Consider the following 21,866-nt stretch of genomic DNA (forward strand, 5'->3'; position numbering starts at 1 on the left):
CCAACACAACAAGAACGAAGTTGAAAAAGAAATCTGTTGTCGAAGTTGTTTCACTAGCCACCAGCAGCAGCCAAAGCATGAACATCTAATGTGTAGGGATTGCACGATGACGTTCCACGCCGAATCCTACTTACGTAGTAGTACTTCTTTTTGGGAGAAGTCACATGATGCATTTTGGTTAGATTAGTGGTATATAATCATACTGGAATTTGCTAGACTGTGTGTTAGTATATATTACTATTGGAATCCGTCTTGATCAGCACAAGATCATGGATCCTGGTGTCTATCTTTTGAGAATTTGTGCGCTTCTCCTGATCATGGGCGTATGGGTATGAGATTCTTTTGGGTATTTAACTGGCTATTTTTGGCACTGAACAAGAAGGTTTAACCTTGTAACTTTGCTTTTTCAAATTGTTAAGATTTCACAATGTCCCGTGGAATAAGTAACTTCAACGAAGTGATGATGTTATTTGAAAGTAGCATTAGATTTTTAATTTTTAAATATTAAAAATTAACACATAACATCTTTAAAATTAAAAAATATTTTTATCACGATGTTGACAGAACCCAAAATATAATGTATGTAACAATTTTAAAGTTACTAGCATACCCTTATTGGAATAACTAACATTATTTGATTCATTAGCAACTATGAATCTTAATTTTAAAAGGAAATATATTCTTACAATGCACATTTAGAGATTTAGAATTATTTACAGTAGTCATTAGCATTAAAAGGCAAAATTTATTTTCTAATGATTAATTGAAATTATTGGATTATATTGTAGTTCAGAAAACTTAATCTAATACTATAAAAAATAAATCGTATTAACAAAAGTTATTTAATTACATTAGTAGTTGTAAATTTTCGGTGTTAACATAACTAAAACACCTTCATAATCAGTCGGTAAATGTGTATTTCTTTCTTTGTTATTAAAAATACCATTAGAGCATAACTTGACCCTTGGAAAAAAAAATAAAAAAGAATATTTAGTGGCGGCTGAATGAAAGTAAAGGCTATAACTGATCTCTGCTTTCAGCAAGCAAAGTTTTGCCATTGAAAGTGTAACGTAAGTACAAAAAAGGCCAAATAATAAAACTCATGTACTTAGCATATCCAATTGCGCTGAACCTTAACGACATTGTTGCACACAAAGCCAAAAAGAGTCTTTTAAACAACTACTGACTCCTAAGAAAAACAAACTAAACCACTAACTGAAACATCACTGGGACTTCTAAATGCCATCTAAGCCTATTGTTGCATTCAGCGATTTCATAAGATCCAGTACCTATGAATTCCCTCAATCGATGAACAAATGGAACACATCCCATCTAAATGATAAATGTTATATGCAATTGAGGGGAGTACCTATTGGTGATAATCGCAAGCCCCTGCATCTGCAACAGATGCTAGAATCTCACTTTGTGCAGTTTCGACAATCCTCTCCTGAGTTCTCACAGGTTTTAATTTTGCCGAAACATTTTTCCCATCTCGTGAATACGCCGATGCTATCCTCGCGGGCAGACTTGTTTCATGTACCCCCATTAAGTTCTGCAACATCAACCCAAATGATCACTCACCACAGTTAATTCAAATATACTGGCTATACAACAACTTCACACCCCAAAACATTATCTCATAATTTCATTTACTTAGCATGCAAAAGTAATGTTGATTCTCTCAGCATAAGTAGTTGAGGGACACATTCCCCACAATCCCATACAAAAACTATGATATATATTTCATCCATACATTAAATTATGTCCCCTGAAGGTTCCTTTAAAAAATTATGCTGAAACAAGAAATTAAGCAAATGAAATACTAAGGTGCACTATTGAAATTCCATATTAATAAATATACTCAAATATGCAATTTTAAATTAGCATTCATGAAATTCTGCAAAAAAAAAAAAATACATGCCAGATTGTACATTAAATTATGTACATATTCCGTACAACTCTATACAGAAATTGTTAGACATGTTTCATCTATACATTAAATTATGTCCCCGAAAGGCTTGATTCAAAAATTATGCTGCAACAAGGAATTAAGTAAATGAAATACCAAGATGCAGTATTGAAATTCCATATTAAAAAATATACTTATTGACCCCTGGTCTTTCGATAGATGCTTCATCCTGTTGCAGACCCCATTTGGATCGATTTGGTACCCTATCAAGAGATGTCCGCTTTGTGTGGCCGGTCCTTTTGCAGAACATACATCTCCTTTTCTTTCCCTTTTTGCCTTTGGACCGTGGAGCGCCTTTAGTTCTAACAACAACGGGATCCCAAACGTCCTCATCCCATTCGCTTTTCTTCCCTCGTTTGGTTGACCAAGACGTGCATGGATGTCAGTACAAATTCCACGAATTCTTTCCATTGCATTCTTAAATACAGTTCGATTCTTTGAACCAAGGTAGAACATCCACTGTGACGCCGCATGGAGTGCCCCATGTCGCAATAGAAAACCTCTCTCACTCAACATGTCGTCGACATACTCTTTAATTGCCTTGGCGTCTCTCCTCCACAGCTTCAGAATTAAACGATTTAGAATATCCTTTAAATGCTCGTGCTTCGTGACAAAGAACATGTGCCTACATAGAAAGTCCTCTTTCTCCCAGAATCGGCATTGACATTCCATTATAGTCACGGTCCTATCAAATAAGGTTACAATGTAGTGGCCGAGATGATCGTACTCTTCCATTGTGTATACCATTGTTATGGAGACACTCCTTTTACTCACAAATTTAACCACTCCAACACCATCAATCTCTTTCTTAACTAGTACAAAAATAGCTCTCGTGTAAACATCTGTAGCACACCTTTCAATAGGATCCAAGCACGTTGTTAGAGCAGGGGTGCTATATATTGAATTGAATTGTGCAACCAGCTCGTTGTTGCGGTATTCTCGTACTACTAACTCCAGATTTTGTACCAATTCCAAAATACTATGTCCTAAGTTCAAAAATCCCATTACGCGAGGATTTATTCCCTCACACCTACATATTGTGCGATATCCAGCACAAAACTTGCCATGAAGGTATGCATTACACCACAGGTGCCTTTTCTCGTATATCTAGTTTGCCCAATATTTTTCGTGTAGACCAAATTCCTCAGAAGCTTCTTCCCATTCAAGCTCGAAGTCATCTACCTCCATGTCAGCATAAAGCCATTTACAGAATATCTCACGAAACATCTGCTCGCCTCCATTCGAGGTTACATTCTTTTGTAAGTGCCATGCACACAACCGATGAGTAGCTTCTGGAAACATTTTTTTGACCGCTGCAATCATCGCATCATCGCCATCAGTTACCACAACAGAAGGGTACTTATTACACATCACCTCCAACATCCACGTATAACTATCTATTGTTTCGTCTAGCACTAATCCAAATCCGAATATCGTGGTTTGCTTATGATTGTTTGACCTAGAAAATATAACTAACGGGTGCTGGTACTTATTCTTCTTGTATGTCGAGTCAAAGGTGACCACATCCCCAAAATACTGATAGTCTACTCTACAAGGTCCGTCGGCCCAGAATATGCTCGCCAACATTCCATCCTTTGTAACGTTATATCTAGCCATTGACATTGGATCCACCGCTGCCTTTCCCTCTAGATATACAATAGCGGTATTCGAGTCACCATTAGCAACCTTGTCCTGCCTCATGTGGTCAATGTAGTTGTATGCATCCTTTTTCTTTAAGCCCAACAAATAGTACTCTTCGACAACCCCAGCCATGTAACCCAAAATCTTTGATGTCGGAACACCATACCCGCGCATGTCATCTATGTTTGCCTTTGCAGCATCCGATATACGACAAAATTTCGAAATCATGTGCACCATCCCTCGAGGTGTCAATTCATGATTGTGATCCAAGATTACTTTGCGAACCTTTTATGTTGACTTTTTCCTATCCAGATAAATCGACAGCTTCGCCATGCAATTAGTACTTGTTTCAGGACGGTGTCCCTTTTTTCTATCCAACATGTTCAAGTGTTTCTCATCTTTCAGTCCAGCCCTATTAACAAAAAAATCTTCTCCTTATCAAATTACCTTCTTCATCCTTTCCATAATCCCCCTTGCGCACGCCAAATCCATGACATCTGCCAAATTTACTGTAAATATCATACGCTCTTTCCTCACTTCGAAAGACCTTTCTCATTATCTCCTATTCTTAGAATCCGAACACATTAGCATAATCGGATGCATACTCATCCGATACTACATTCATGCCGTCGCCGCCGCATGCATCATCCAATTCCTCATCAGACCTACACCCCTCATCCCTTTGGCTTCCTTCCATCCCCTTATTTCCTTGTGAATTTTATCTGATTAAAATTAATTGCAAGAACATAAGAAACCAATTGCAAAGTCTTGGCAATCTGCTATACACTCATGCTGAAATTATTCTTAAGTGGAAACCACACAAACACACTACTTCATAAATAGAAAAATTCAACTAATAATGCCACAACATTTCTTAGCAAACCACCCTTTACTCAACAGAACATTATCCAACCCTTTCAGCAACACATCATTTTAATTTAATCATTCATATTTTAAAAGCTCTAAATAAAAAAGTAATCATGTTTTGATAGTCTAATTATTCTGTCCAAATTAAAAACATAAAACATAAATAATTTAATTAGTTAAATGTATATATATTATGAGACAACCAATTTTGCGAGATACACATACAAACCTCACATACATTAACAATAAAAGAGTTTCTTAATGAACATTTAATTTAATCATTCATACTTTACACGTTCCAAATAAAAAACCAATTATCCTTCCGAAGTCTAATCATTATGTCCAGATTAAAAACATAAATGCTTTAATTAGTTAAATGTTAAATATATGACACAACCGAATAATATATTGATACATTCAAATATATAGTGTTATTATGTGTAAATCTTTGAACATGGCACACCATTATTTTGGAATGTATAAAAAAAATCAAATTTTGCAATATACACACACAAATGACACATGCATTAACTTTAGAGGAAGAGGGTAATGACGAACCCTCTCTTTCGTCATCTTCAAAATAAACTAAAAAACAAATACACAACCCAAATTAACAGTATGCATCCTTTAAATTAAACCTTTTATCTTTCCTAAAACTTTATAACTTCAAAATATTTCTCCCTCCACCGATACATAATGGAAATTGATGCACACAAAGAACAAACAGAGTTCCCAAGAAACACATACCTCTATTCCTCTGCCGCATATGAAATGGACAGCAGCGCAAAAAATCAATTTTCCTTTCCCAACCAGCTGCAACAACAATGCCGATATCCCCCTATTCCACTTCGATTTGGGTGGATGGTGAAACCACTGACACCAACATTCAAAACCCGCAACGAAACTCTAAACCAAACCCGTATAACATTCCCCTGTCTCATAATGTCACAGTGTTTTTTTTTTTTTTTACCAATGCCACGGTGTTTAATTCAATATGCTACCTCTATTCCAATTCAGTTTCTACTTTAGCAAAAAACAATCACAATGACAATCAAAAAGTCCAAACACTCTTAGTCCAATATCTTCTAAATTAATTACTCACGCTGAACTAAAGTAATTAACATAGTTTAGCAAAAGTCATCACATGCCAGCAGTAGACAGAATGTGCTTTATGTCAGCTGCTGTTTTGCAATATTTAGACATTTGTCAAAATGTTAAGGTGACAGTAATAACATACATGTGTAGAAAGAATTTTCCTTCTACACCCTATACCTCACGTTATATGTAATCCTTCGAGGATCATATTACAACGATATCTTCAAAATATACTTATAAATATAAATATTACAAGGCTTATAGTTTTACTTTAATGGTGTCTTCAGGACCTATTTAATCAATATGAATTTGAACTTTGAATATTAATGATAAGTATTTTGTTTATTAATATATTAAGAGTTATAAATTAAAAATAAGATAATATTATTATCTTAAAATAATAGAGATAATTTATATATATACACAGCAATTATAATTGTTAGAATCTCTTCAAAAGTTTTGATGATATTTAAATCATCAACATACACAGCAATTATAATGAATCCAGATGCAGATTTATTTATGAAAGCACATTGGCAGATATTATCATTCTTAAATCCGTTTTTGGCCAGATACTCAATAAGAAGATTATACCACATTCGCCCAAATTATTTTAGACCATATAAAGATCTTTATAATTTGACTGAGTACAACCTTTGCGAATATTCATTGGATGGTTTAGATATCTTTAGTCATTCAGAAATTTTCATATAAATATTACGATCTAATAATCCGTATAAATAAACTGTCACTACATCCATTAGATGCATATGTAGTTTATGGTATGTTGATAAACTGATCAAATAATGCAATGTTATTGTATTTACTACAGAAGAATATGTTTCTTCAAAATCTATATTGGGCCTTTGTGAAAAACCTTGTGCCACAAGTCAAGCTTTGTAGTGTATAACTTCATTTTTCTCATTTCATTTTTTTACAAATACCCAATTGTATCTAACAGATTTTACATCTTCTGGTGTACGGACTACAGGTCCCAAACTTTACGTTTTGTAAGTGAATCTAATTTAACCTACATGACTTGTATTTAAGTCAATCATCTCTTTGTCGACATTTATTATTGGCTCAAGATCCTCATGCTCATACATGATAACACAAGATGGTTTGAAAACATATCATTAATAATGATCATTTTTCGATTCCATTTTCATCTATAACAACATAGTTTATTAAGATCTCATAACTTTTAAGTACTTGAACGACTTTAGGCATTTAAAACTATGTCAGAATATTAGAGCTTTAGATAACTGCAGGTGTCTTTCCTGTATCTTTATCTTCTTTGACAAGAAGAGTAATTACTTCTTGTAAAATCATTTGTTCATTTTCTTTTCAAATAAATTTACTTTTGGAATCGATTACTTCTAGCATATATGTGTTTTAACGGTCATTTGTCCAGTAGGGACATCAATTTGAATTTGGATGTTTATTTTGGCATAAGATCATAAAATGCATCTATAAATTTATTATGAACTTCTGGTTCATATTGTTATGTTCGAGTATCTAAAATAATAATGATGTATTCTCACTTATCCTATTTTTTAACTTTGTATTTTCTCTCCCTGCTAAAAACATTTCTAATCAAATTACCAAGGTACAAAATGAGTCAAGGATATTTTCTATTAGTATTTCAAAAAATACTTTCTTATAAAGGAAAAATCATATCCAATATATATATATATAATTTGAAATTCCAAAATTTTTAAAATATAAAACATTTAGCTTTGGGCCGAAATTAATCATGAAAGAGAGAATTGATGTTACTATAACTTTTAAGTACTACAATAATATGTGTTCAAACACAAATGACTAGAGGATTTGTTCTCATAATTAGTGTAACAATAATTTTAAGGCAATATATGAATAATAATAGTGATTTATTTTGTGTATGAATATAAATTACTGGATGTTCAAATATTTTCACCAGTGGCCATACAACAAGCATAAATAATTTTACCAATACTATTAAAATAAAAATTTTGATTGGATTATAAGACTTTTGTATTCTTAAATCAATTACTTGCGTAAATAATCTCGCAAATTTCAAGTTGCAAGTTATATTAAACATACGTATGCCGGTCTTATAGATGTATCTATTAAAAACAAAAATTATCTAATAAAAGCTTACATGTTTAAAAGATCCACAGCATGTATCACTGTAAATTCTTTCTAGAAATTCAACTAATTTAAATCTAAACTTTTTTCGGTAATAGCCATAAAATATCGAGAACATACAGTACAAGAAAACCTATACTTATATGAACAAGTAAACTATTTATCCACTTTCATATACTTATTATTTCAGTATATCTCATTTGATTATATCAAATTCTCATTTGATTATATCAAATGACAAACTATTTGAGTAAGTAAACTTCTGGTTTACTATACATGTGATTCAATTGCACTTATCAAAAAGTGTAATACATATTAAAGGAAACTATATACTTTTAGTGTATTTTTTTCAATTATTTGAATTACAATTAGTAATAATTAATCAAACCAATTTACTTTTTAGAAATTGGTGATAATAAATACATAATCTTATTCAAAGAAGAATATAATAACTCTCATAACTGTACAAAATCATTTATTAAAATTATCTTTAAATATTTATTTATTGCTGGAATATAAGATTTCAAAATACTTATTCATACATTTCAAGTAATATGAACAATAAAATTTATTTACTTCATAGAATAATCTTGATATATTCCTTTGATGGAATATACAAATATAAGATCAATTATAATTTTGAATTATAAGTCATTTAAATTTTAAAATAAAAACATATTATATATAACTATTTTTAAAAAAAAATAAAAATACAGTGGGACAAGTACCCCTCATGCTTGTGCCTAGGGCCTGTGTCTGGTTATGATAAATAGTAACATCATTATCCCCATTGCTTGATCAGCAGTAAAATTATTACTCTTATAACTATTTCTAGAAAATTAAAGAATTGTCACGATCTATAATGATAATTTTGTCTATAAAAAAGTAATTTTTTATTATTAAATGGTATTTTCAAGATTCATTAGTTCACAATAAATTTTTGTAATTATTGTAATTCTATAAAGATTGTCGTTTTAGGTATTCGAAAGAAGCATCCCTTATAGGTGATAATAATATTTTTTTTTTGATCTATAAATTCTTTTAAAATAACAAAATTCTTAATCAAAGAATAATTTCTTTTTTATGTGAAAGGTTAGATAATAATGTAACTACAGATATTCAGAGTTGAACATTTTATCCATTTAAATGAATTATATGTAATCTATGATCAATATTACAATGATATTTTCAGAACATACTTATAAATATAAATATTACAAGACTTATAGTTTTGATTTAATGGTGTCTTTTGTAACACCCTACCATACAGAGTCTTATGCTTAAGTCATAATTCAGAGATGGCAAGGTATTACGACCTCTAAAAATTAAAATTTAGTACATATAGTAGTGTGAATAAAGATTATAACTAGGAGCCTTTGAAGAAAAAGGGATAAAACAAAATCGCAACTCGAAAGCGCAACACTCCGATCGAAAACGTGACGAACAAAGGATAAACCAACGTGAGATTATATATATACAAAGGAGTGTCAAAAACATGAATATCAAGAACTCATAATCCGGTTACGAAGATAACCGGTCCGAGCATAGCAATGTATACAAGTAAATAAAATAGGAAACCCCAAGGAAAATCCAAAGGGACATGAATACAAGGAAACCTATTCTCCAAAATCTCCTCTAAAAGGAGTCATCACAGTTTGTATTATTTATTGGAGATAAGAGTAGCTAAGCAAAACATATAAACAAAAATAGAGTCCCAAGAACAAAGGATCTTCGCTAATCCAGAAGTCTCCAGCATGTTTTAGCGAGAAGCATCACGTCCTGTATCTGAAAACCACAAAATCTACATGGGTGAGAACCAGAGGTTCCCATCATGGTAACAGTTCCCACATATTTAACATGTAATATCAGAGAAAAGACGAAGGTAATCCTAGAACTTCCACCAGATAAATCAAAGCTTATAAACAGACTAAACCAAAAAAGGCAACTGACTAAAGATTCTTCAGTCTAACTGATACTTCCCTTTCCAAATCTTTCAAACCTCCCAACCATCAGCAGGAGTATAATATGGCAAACACAGTTATATCAGACAAGAGATATACAAATAGGAACAGATAAGGCATTTAGACAATTAGCAAGTAATATACAGTCAATTAGGCAATCTCAAACAAATCACGTAGTATGCAATATGATGAATGCATGTCCCTAATGGCTGATAATATCATCTGTCGATTATATAGCCAACCCGACAAGTCTTGGTAGCTAACCATTGGATTGTCCCTCTGTCGCGCATCCCCAACTCGAGTTATACTCAATATAATCGTGATCATAATCATGATCCATATCCAACACCCTCACTAGTGTATATTCACGGGGGCAAGCTCAACCGGAACTTTCACAGTGTCCGGCCACCCTTACGACATAGGGTCAACAGAGTCTCGAGTCTCCACCTAGAGCACGTGGTGGCTAGCCATTGCTTTCTTCCAGGAAAACTCGTGTTTCAGATAGTAGAAGTACAACATTCACAATTTCATTCAATAGCATATATGCATTTATACTCAGCCATAATCAATAATGGCACCGCCATAACACAGCAATAACTCAGCCATCCGGCTCATGGTTAAATCCATAACCAGCCAATTCATAACAATTACAGCCCTTAGGCTCGTGGCACATACAGCACTTCCACCGCTATCCTCCACATCTCATATAGTCATCTTTGATTCTCATTGATCATTCATTTTTCCCTTACTTCACTCGCAAGTTACTACATTCCCTAGCTCCTTTTCTCATTGCTAGGCATATCATAATGATTTAAGACATAAGGAGTAGATCGGAGGCTTAAAAGTATGAGATTTGGCTTTTAAAACTCAAAAATCAACTTTGGGATGAAAACAGGGCCACGTGCACGCGTCCTCCAGGCACACACGTCCTCCACGCGCACGCGTGGATGGGAAAACAGTTAAGGAACGCCTATGCGTCAGCCACGCATACGCATGGGTGCGTTTGTGCCCCACGCACAGAACTCGCACAGTGCTCGCGCAACTCTCGGAAATTTTGGCTGGGCAACCATTTTAGCACATCGACGCATATGCGTGAGCCACGTGCACGCGTGGATGGTGCTTTTCTGAAAAACGACGCGCACGCGTCAAGCACGCCTACGCATGAGGGGGTATTCTGCTAAAAAATTTTCTAAGTTAAAAGCTGCAGAATTCACAGATTTAAACCCCAATTTTCCAACAGACATAACTTCATCGTTTTAAAACATTTTTCGCCCGTTCTTCGAACGGCATAACCACCCCGGATCCAATTTCAAGTCTAAACAAATTTGGCACAAAACCGGGATCCGGAGTTCAAGTTACGTTCCATCAAAGTATGCCCAAAAACCACATTTTCATTCAAAACCACAAAGTGCCATTTTCAAAACATCCCAATTCCAACCCTTCTCAAAATCAAGGAAAGTATGCCAAAAATCAACTCAAGCCTCTTCAACTCATACATTAGCATATTTAACACATTACAAGCCACATCTCACCATTTCATCCCATCTCAATCAATTAGCCTAATATTAAATACATTAACATGGCACATACCCTTCCTCATCACAATTTCTAATCACACCATTACCAATTAACCAACATTACACATAATCACTACCATGCTCACTCCCACATGGTTCCACCCACAATTCAACCTCAATCATTCATCAAGCATATATCACAACATGCATTTTTTCCTCATATATCACACCATTAAGGCATCAATATTCATAATCACATATATGACCATATCATATATCTCAACCATTCAACAACATCAATAATTCAATGCCTATCTTAGGGCCTCTAGCCTAAGTATTTCCTACCACATTATATCTTAGATACGAGAAACCGAGATCATACTTTAGTCGATTTCCCAAGCTCAACCGGAGCACTTCCAAATCACTTGTCCACAAGCTCTCAATGTCTCAACACCTCCAAAAATAGATTTTTACCACCAAAATCCCTTTTCAAGCTTTTTAAAGTCTCAATCAAGCTCCAATACCCACATATACACAACCTAAGCCACAATCATCATACCCATACACAACATCTCAATACCCAAACATCATAGAACAACAATTAACACTAGATTTGAGAATCTTACCACACCCAAGGTCTAAGGAGACAAGATTAACCTTCTTCTTCAAGAGAGTTGGGTTCTATAACATCAAAGAGCCCAAAATCTCTACATTTTTGTCCATAAAACTCGAAAACAGGGGCTGGAATTTCGAAGAACAAACTGTGACTTACCTCAAGATTGATTGTATGGGTTTTGTAGAACTCTCCGCGGTGAACGTGTGGCTGCAAACGGTGCAGCAATCGGAGCTCTAGATCGAAAGTTATGTTGATTTGAAGATCAAATGAGAGAAAGAACTTGAGAGAGTATTCTTTCCTTCTCTACCACCATTTAAGCATGTGTGTCAGTGTGTGTGTCAAATGAGGAGAGAGAGTGTTAGGGTTTTGGTTTAGTTAGTTTGGGCCAAGGGCCCACTATGGGTTCGGTTGGTCCGATTTGGCCCGGTCGGTTCAGTCTTGGTCCGATTTCTACAAAATTGGTACTGGAATTCTCGTCTCAATCTCCTCTATCATATTTAGCCATAAAAATCACATTTTTGACTTTCTAGAATAAATTCTCATTTATGAGTTAATTAGTCATTAATTAACCAAGTTTTACATCTTCAAGATCTATCAATATAAATTTGAACTTTCAATATTGATGATAAGTATTTTGTTCATTAACATATTAAAAGTTATAAATTAAAAATAAAAAAATTTGACATAATTAAAATTTATTTTTACTCTTTATTTATACACCTATTAAATTTATTTTTTTAAATTTTATTAAATTCAATCTTTTTTAAAAGCAAGAACCTCTCAATCTTAAAAAATTCAGCCGCTTATGACATATTGACATCCATATCACACGTCACAACATCAATTATTTAGGAAGGAGAAAGTATAGAGTATCAACATATCATAAGTTATAACATTAATATATTATTTGTCAATTTATTGTTAATAACAATTAATTATTATATTTTAAATACATATATAAAGAGACACATTCAAAAAATGATAATCTAGTGGAATTGTTTAGGAAGTTATGTTTCCTTAATGAGTTGGCTAAGAAATGGTGATTTTCTGATAAAAGTAAATAAACAATAAAACAATCCACTCGTTTTTGGTTAAGAAGGTGGAGTTTCCTCCGGCGAAGTGGAACTAAATAACAACTTGCTTGTAGAATCCCGAAAATGTCCTTACTCCCCGACGAGCTCTGGAGGCGAATCCTCGAAATCGGAATTGAAAATCGCAGCTTCAACTACAAGACTCTCTGCTGTATCTCCATCACCTGCCGCCGCCTCCGCCTCCTCTCCGCCGAAGACCCTCTTTGGAACCGCCTTCTCTCCAATGACTTCCCCCTCAACCACAACGTTACCCCTTCCTCTCTCCCTTCTTCTTCTTCTGCAAAATCCATTTATAAGTTCAGGTTTGAATTGAAGTTCGATCATTGGCTTCCTTCCAATTTTGGATAATTCTATTATCTGGGTATCCAGGAAGTTCAGATTTTTTTTTTTTTTTGATTTTGTTATCTATGCTAGGTTTTATCAGGTATTTTGCTAGAATTTTATTATCTGGCTATCTGTGAAGTTCAATTTTTTTATTTCTGTCTGAACTTCTGAGCTGCGTTTTTTTGGGTAGAATTTTAATATCTGGGTATTCATAAAGTTGTTCTTATTTTGTTTATTTGATTTTATTTTTGGTGGTTAGGTTTGAGAGAGACAAGGAGAGGAGAGTAGCGGCTCATAGGAGAGCAGTGCTGAGAAAAGAAAGCCAAGTTGCTGAACATTCTAGAAGGCTTCGTGCCATTGAGACTCGGATCAATCAAGAGACTTCCAAGATGAGAGAAACTGTTGCAGAGTTGTCCAATTTGCGCAGGGTCAGGTACTTTGCTAATCTTATCGTTTTTATTGAAAATTCGGTAGCAAAGTTTTCATGCCTGTTATGATGTTGTCATAGTAGTAGTTATTTGCATGCTGATCACATGTTTAGACACAAATAATTTGCAATCTTTATCATGAATGCATTGCTAATTGCCTTGTATTTACTGCAAAATCAAAGTTGTGATTTTCCTCCTACTACTTTGATATTAAAGCCAGTTCAAGTTGAATCCTATGCTATCTTTTCGGCGCTGTATATGCTGGTAAAATTTGGGATGGATATGTAATACGTTATGCTTGGAGGTCTTTAACATGGAAAGGAAATGGGGTGGATTTTCTTATTCATTCCCTGGTCATCACATGCATAACACCGTGCAGCTTTTGTAGAGTAATGCTATACATTCTTTGGCACTAGAAACTGTTGTTTGCCCTTTTTGTTGATGTGGTTTTGTGATTGGTTCCTGTAGGCAAGCTTCTGTGGCTTTGAATGTTTGGCAACCGGAGGTTGTTCGAGGTAGGCAAAAGCAGATGGTGGAACAAAGTGTTGTGCCTGCTGAATCTCGAATACATGCGCTTGAAATGGAACTTAGGCTTTGTAGGCAACAGATTATCGGGTTGGAGATGTCCTATGTAAGTGTTGATATTCCCATATGATATGATCTATAAAGATTCAAAGAGTTGCTGTCACTTACATGAAATTGTACCAGCAAGAGGAAAAGCGCAGACATGATACTGCAAAGGAAGAGTTAGAATCCATAAATTATCATCCTGTTCAGGAGTATAATGCTGTGACTGCCACGGAAAATGGGCACATCATCAAGCGGAAGAAGTTGAAAAGATGCAATAGCTGTGAGGCTCTAATTCTGATTCTTCCATATATTTTGCCGCATTGTCTAATGCCAAATTATTGCCTGCCTAAAACTGAATCCTTTTCGGCTTTTTTCCTCCAAAGATTTTGACTTGCATCCTGTATTTTGTTAAATTTCCTTTGTAAATAATACTTACACCTTTTGCATTGTTTATTATAGTTATGGGGGTTATTTTTAATATTGGAATTGGTTGCACTTCTGATTGGTTTTCTTGATTGTTTAGTAAGAGTACGAAACTAGTAATAAGACATATTTCTTGATTTTGCAGCACATGAAAAACAATGTAAAGCTTCATAGATGGGAATAATTCTTGAAACGAGTACAAGATGATTTCATGGAGAGGTATGAGCAAATGTTATGATCCTTCTTGTGGTAAAATGTGGACCAACTATCTATTTCAAATTGATTTACGAACTAAAAGAAGTATCTTGCATGAAATCTTCACATATTAATCATGATTTGCCATGCATCTTGGTGATCACTGTACTTGAAAGAAAAAACACTCTGGCATGTGCAATTTAATTTTACATTCTCAAATACTATTTCCTCCACAACAGCAATGCAATGACAACTGCACCTATCACACTTAAAATATACAATTCTTTTTTTCCTCTCTCGAAATCATTGCCATTGCAATTGAAAACTGGATTCGAGTTGAGCTGCTTTATTGCAAATGCATATTGTTTGTTTACTGATTCAGTAATCCAGAACAATTGATACTAAAATGAATTCGGGAGGGGAGGACTGGTACAATTGCAATTTTTTTACTATTGATATCAATATATCATACAACCTATGTTTTTCCATTATTTTCTTGATCGATGACAGTATGCTTAATGTAATTGCTTGATAATGAATTATAATGACACAATGATATATGTTTTGAATTTTGATAGGCAAAGTTTCATTGGATGTGACCAAAATTTGCAGGGATTCGAAATTACCTGGTCGTTTACTTCCAACCAAGAAGATTGTGCTTTAATCAAATCCTCTGCCCATTGCATTTTCATGGAAAGGAACTCATTAGCATGGATTGTAACTCTGACTAGCAACCTACTTAAAAGAAAAGAAAAGGATCTTGGAATGATATCTACTAAGTTAAAGAGTTAGGATGGCAACTGAGCCACTCAATTGTAGCATGTGAACTTCATGGGAAAAGAAAACCATGTGAGTTAGATAGAGTGAAGAAGTAGGATCATATCATAGGTGGGAACAATTTGTATAGTCATGTGGGTTCATTTGCTTCTTCTCCCATGGTTCAGGAACTCATTATTCTTCTGTTTGATTGTATACTTGTTCTATTGGTTGTTGTAAACCACCTCTCTCAATTTCTCTGACACACATCACCTTCACCAAGTCACAAGTCACATCAGTGTGAGGTGGCATTAGAACATACTGTTTTCTTTTCATGATGTTCTTCCAACTTATTTAAATTCACAGTAAAATAATTTGATTGGAGGGTCCAACTGGCCCCCTCTCCCCCATGAAAGTAGTTATATGAAGTTGATGTGTGTGGAAAGTTTTCAAGTGATCTAGGAACCTTGGTGTTTCAGTGATTTTAACCGTTGATCTCAATATCAATGCTGAGATCAACTATTAAAATCACTGAAATACAAATATTTATAAAACATTTGAAAACCTTCCTATAACATTTACATTTGACTTATTTTTCTTCTTGCACCGAACCGAGTCACTCATTTCTACTGTTGAATGTATGGGAAACAGTGGAGGAGAATGCATGGATTCGCTGTATCAGAAAGAGTACAATATTATTACTCTTCAGTCGAATCCCTTGTCATATTACACAGTCATATGTTATGTTAAATCATTGGTTATCTTTGTTTATGGATTTTCAGGTGAAGCATTTATGATTTGGTTAGTTAATGTATTATGTATGCATAAATGGTTTCAGAAGTAGAGCCACTTAGTGGTTGGGGGTAATTATCTTCATTGTGTAATTTTATTGAATATTTTTATTATTTGTTAAAGCATATTGGTGTGGAAATTTATGTGAACATATTATTTCACACGACATGTTAGATGAAGAAATAGTGCTGTCAGTTTCCCATGTATTCAACATGGTACAGCTAACGTAGCAAATTGTTCTTTGCTTGGTTACAACAGATGTGAAATTTGGCAGAAATTATACATGCACAGTGGAGCCTCATAAATCCCAAGTAGAATTTATGGGGCCAGAATCTTTTCTTTTTTTTAAAAAAAAAATATAAAAAGAGGTGACACAGTGAAAATAGTTGGGGATGAATGTTGATTTGTTTATTTTACAATGTTAAAATATTCTTATCATTCAAAAAATTCTAATAATAAGTGGTATAAATATGATGGTTTTGAGTTTTAGTTTGTAAGAATTGTGAAAAAAAAAGAAGAAATCATTTAATCGAGGTGTGTTTTGCTATTCAATTCTTTTGATTTTTTTTTTTCATGTTTGTTACGTCTTGGAATTAGAGGAATTAGTCTGACATAGAAATAGAAGGTTTTAAAAGAAAAGGAAGCACAATATAGTGATTGTGCAGAATTAACATTCACTTTATGACTTGAAACTGCGGGTGCTGTTTTTTACTTTTTTATTTATTTACTTATTTATTCTCTGAGAAAGAAAACTAAGAGGGCGTTTAATTTGTATTTTTAATATTTTCTGTTTTTTAAATTTTGTGAAAAAAAATAAAAAGTAAAAATAGAAAACAAAATTTTATTATTTTTATTGTTTTCACTTATTTTTTTACAAAATCTAAAAAATAAAAAATAATAAAAAAAAACCCGGAAAGAAAAAAATGGAGGCCATTACGGCTCGCCTTTAGGTCTAAACTTTTTATGTAGGCAAGTTCAATCAAATCATGATACATATGCATTTTTTTTTCATTTCTTCTTCTATTTCTTTTTTCTCTTCTTCTTTTTCTTTCTTCTTCATCATCAGCATCCTCATTATCATCCATTACATCGTTTTTTTCTTTTTTTATACTTTTTTTATTTATCTTCTTTGTTTATTTATTTGTTTGTGTATTTTTAAAATTTTTATAAAAAAAAAACATAACACAAAAAATTATGATGACAATGATAAAGAATAATACTAAAATTTTTTATATAAAATACGAAATAAAATGCACACCGAAATTTATTATATAAAACATAAAATTTGAATTTATTTTTAAGTCACATCGCAAGATAGTTTGTTGTTTAGGACCTAAGAGTATATAATTCAACTTTAAAAAAAATTTATTTAGATAAAATTTTTCATTTTTGAAGTAAAACATAAGATATAAAAAAATTTTATATCAACAATAAAATATGAAAAAGAAGAAGAACATATTAGAAAAAAAAAAGATAAAATAGGAAGAAAAAAAGTAATAGAAGAAGATACCTTAGAAGAAATTTTGGTATTACGATTAAAAAATTTCGGTGTTATTTTTAAGAGATTTTGATGTTATTTTTGTTAATGATAACTTCTAATTAATTAAGAAATGTCCTATGTCATCGTTAAAAAATTTTAGTGTCAAAATTCAGAAATTTCTTGTGTCAAACTTATTAATTTTTTTAATATATTCTATAAAATTTAAAACTCTTCTCTTTCTCCTCTTCATCATTTTTTTTTCATTTTTTTTATTTCACCTTCTTATAATTTTTATTTTCACCTTAAAAAAAATACTTGAATAATGCCAAAAGAGAAAAAGAAACAAAAAATATAGCAACAATAATAGCAATAAAAGAACGATGAAAAGGAGAAAACACGAAAAAAAAAATATATGATTTATGGGTACTTTGTGCGAGTGGTTTTTAATTGGATTTGAATGAACTTAAGTTAAATTTTAATTAACAAAAGTATTTAGATGAATAATGAAATTCTTATCAATAATTTATCTACACTGAATTATTAGTTGAATTAAATAAATTGAGTTTCACTGTTTAATAATTTTTAGACTTTTTCTTATTTTTATATAAAAATATCTTCACGGATCGGAGTAGTCACCAAATTTTGTACATTTCATGAAATAAAAACCACGCATATAAAAGAGGAGATATAATTAATCAATATTGGAACAAGACGCTTAATAACGTCAAAATTAAGTTTTAAATATCTGATTAAACATGTAGTAGTGGTATCATCAGTCATCACGGGTCATATCAGGCGTGAAAACTGTTGTAATCTAGTTGTTAGAAGTTTTTCTTTAAATATGGAGAACTAGTCATTAAACTTAATCTAGTGGTTCACCCAAAATGTGATAAGAATATGTGATGCACAATTTTTGCACTACATACAAGCAAGAGTCTGTAACAAATATTTTATTTATTTATTTATTTTATAGATTATCATGTATGTTCAAATAAGTATAAATATCAGAATGATTAGAGCTTTCTTTTCCAAATTTTAACACAACTATAAATCTCAATAATTGGAGGATAAAATGTCTGATAATAAAAGTAGAAACACTCTTCAATTATCATAATATAAAAGAGTAAATCACGTATATAAAATAATTTTCTTTTAACATTACGCGTTTGTTCAAAATGATTATAGGTTACATATCTGTCTTCTTTAACAAGCATGCCTCTTGAAGTTGAAAACATTAGGAAATTATCAAACTATTCTAAAAACTTAGACACAAATGCACAATAGAATTTAGGAGACATATGATTGGCAGAATATTTGTATATTTTTTTTATGTAAAATTCCTAGAGTAAGATTCTTATTAGGATAAGAAAATATTCTGCAAGCCACACAATTTCACATAAAAATTAAAAAGAAAATAAAAAGATGGCAATGATTTCACAATATCTATATGTTCTAGGTTTTCATGTATGGGCATGCACTTGGACAGTTAGTTGCATTTGAAGATGTATGAAAATTTCTTTCCCAATGAATCAATATCCGTTATCATGATTATTAAATAATTGAATATCAAATTTGATTGGTTGACCAATTTGTTGAATCAGCAAAAACAAAAAATGAGAGTGTACCATTTATATCATCACTTTATGAAAACGCACATGGTTGAACCACGCCGAGCGATGAATGCACTGTGGCATATGGGGCAGTAGCTTAGGTGAAAATACGTGTAATCTATGAAGGTATATACGTACAAATTCCATGTTGTGGTATCAATAGATCTTTACATGAAGCTAAGGTAGCTATGGTCAATTCCATGTGGGGTACATGTTTTCATGACTTTTTAAATCAACACATTGAAAACTCATCTCTAAAAAGGAGATGGAGCCATGAGCCACATTCAATCTTCCCTCTTAAATGCCCTTATTACTCACTCCCCACCGACTCTAATAATATTCTAAATAATAATAATATAATGTAACTCTAACCTTATTTTTCGTTGCTAATATAGTATAAAACCGTTCGTAACACTTGTCGGTAATTATAGTAGCAAAATCGTATCATGATATATAGTTCAAATAAAATTTTAGTTGAAGGTACAATATCATCATATACAAAAAATTGTGTTAATGTGTCCGTATATTCTGTATGGTGTTGTATGTTGTGAATGTCCATAGGTTAAAAGAGTGACACTATGAGTAGCCGCTATATAATAGGTGATATATTAGAGGCAAAGAAAGGAGTTTAGTTCTCTAAATAACGCACAAGTATTAGCCATTAAAATATTGAAAGAGATATTATTTGAAAACTAACATTCTGTCTGTCTTAATAAAGGAGGCCAAGTAAATCAGAGTTAGATCTGTTAGAAAACCTAATTCCTCTAAAGCAAGCATGGGGGTACGGAAGGCATGTAATTGTTGATTACCTTTTCTAGCAAGTGGTGATAATGGTTTAGTGTTGAAGAATGGTTAGATTTTGCATACATAAGAGATAGTTCATATTGTCCTCTCTCATAAGAAGGAAGGAGCAAGACCTATGGAAATTGCATTGACAGTGACACAAACTCGGTACTAACACATGCTTTCAGTACATAGCCACACTTTGACCACATGGTTAAGAATTAATTTGAGGAGCCTCTTAAGAAATTAAAGACACACCCAACTAACAATATTTCAATTATATCGTATAAATTACTATATTATTAATCTTTTTTCATTTCACTAGAGATTATATTTAGTCTCTAGAAGAGAGAAAAACTAAAAAACAAATAATTTTTTTATAAAAAAACAAGTAATTTTTTATAAAAATAGATATTTAAATTAATTAAATAATATTATTTAAACTAAAAAATTGACTAAAGATTGAAAATTTAAAAGACAAGTAATATTTTTCAAAAAATATGAGGTGCCATTGTGGCAAAATGAGGACACCTCGATAAATAATTTAAACATGATGAAATTTTGGTAAAAGTTTAAAAAATAATATTTAAAAGATGCTTTATAAATATTTTACAAGCAATCAAATAACGAAAAAAAGTAATTTTAATAAAATAATATAGTATTGCTAAATTTCCTAGCTCTTTACTGGTAACTTTTAAAAAAAGAAAAATAAAATAGTGATATATTGGGTAGTTGGTTTATCACGAGCTTAGTAACCTTTTTGATATGCATGTACAATATATAGTAATATCCATGATCCATGGTTTTGAATAATTTCGTTTGAAAAAAGTACACAAAGTAAATGGTTTATTATTATTCTGCACGGTGACACAGACTATATAGTGTAGTATAGTATATAGTGACCATAATAAATCACTATATATTCATCTCTTTGTTCAAATTCAACATTATCTAAACATTCCCCCAAAAGCTAGCAGCAACCCTTACTGAAATCACCCAATGTTATGCACATTTTTATGGTATTTTCTGCTCTCTTCTGTGCAAATTTCATTAATTGTTACCAGTCCGCTAAATTTGGCAGGACTACTTCCCAAACATTCACTTTTCTTGTTTCCATCGCTCCGGAACCCAAAATAACTAATTATTAGAAAATGTGTAATGATGATATACAAATTTTTTTTATTCGTTTATATATTCACTTTAAATTTACAATATTATTTTTTAAAAGTAATTACATATTGAGTTTCAAATAATTACACACAAAAATATGTACGTTTCTCATTGGAAAATAATGTCAATTCTTGCTTTCAAATTTTGTGTTCGGTTAATAAATTGGAGATGTCCCATTTAATTTTTAATAAATTAAAAGAATAATAATAGAAGATTAGAAGAAAAGTATACCCAGCTATGCATCCATCCATCCCCATCTTTTCAATTTATTAGATGTTTACCAAAGTCTCATGTATAAATTTAATTTAGCGATTGGTGATTGATTATTAGCTTGCTAAGAGATATACATCAAATGATCCAAGCAAAACCCTACAAATAAATTCAATCGAATAAAAGGTTATACGTATACAAGATCAATAATATATTATTCACTTTACTTAATAACTTT

General features: G+C 32.2%; 2 protein-coding genes across 5 annotated transcripts; one reads left to right on the forward strand and one right to left on the reverse strand.

Annotated features, from left to right (window-relative positions):
• On the reverse strand, positions 973 to 3,344 carry LOC110263444 (protein FAR1-RELATED SEQUENCE 9-like). Of its 2 annotated transcripts, none has more exons than XM_021104709.1 (3): positions 2,107 to 3,344; positions 1,370 to 1,556; positions 973 to 1,289 (listed from the first exon to the last, which is right to left on the reverse strand). In XM_021104709.1, the coding sequence occupies exons 1-2, from the start codon at positions 2,972 to 2,974 to the stop codon at positions 1,546 to 1,548; spliced, it is 879 nt and encodes a 292-aa protein (XP_020960368.1). In that variant the 5' UTR covers positions 2,975 to 3,344; the 3' UTR covers positions 973 to 1,289; positions 1,370 to 1,545. The 2 variants fall into 2 exon arrangements, with proteins under 2 accessions (XP_020960368.1, XP_020960367.1); XM_021104708.1 differs by having other exon boundaries at positions 1,370 to 1,552; positions 2,103 to 3,344.
• Positions 12,801 to 16,535, forward strand: LOC107604761 (F-box protein SKIP24). 3 transcript variants are annotated; one of them, XM_016306435.2, is made up of 6 exons: positions 12,801 to 13,189; positions 13,471 to 13,644; positions 14,108 to 14,270; positions 14,348 to 14,489; positions 14,778 to 14,851; positions 15,406 to 16,535. In XM_016306435.2, exons 1-5 carry the CDS (start codon positions 12,954 to 12,956, stop codon positions 14,804 to 14,806), a joined length of 744 nt encoding a protein of 247 aa, XP_016161921.1. In that variant the 5' UTR covers positions 12,801 to 12,953; the 3' UTR covers positions 14,807 to 14,851; positions 15,406 to 16,535. The 3 variants fall into 3 exon arrangements, with proteins under 3 accessions (XP_016161921.1, XP_016161922.1, XP_020960369.1); XM_016306436.2 differs by having other exon boundaries at positions 15,440 to 16,535; XM_021104710.1 differs by lacking the exon at positions 14,778 to 14,851 and having other exon boundaries at positions 15,440 to 16,535.

Source organism: Arachis ipaensis, chromosome B06 (assembly GCF_000816755.2).
Source record: "Arachis ipaensis cultivar K30076 chromosome B06, Araip1.1, whole genome shotgun sequence".
NCBI classification, from domain to species: domain Eukaryota; kingdom Viridiplantae; phylum Streptophyta; class Magnoliopsida; order Fabales; family Fabaceae; genus Arachis; species Arachis ipaensis.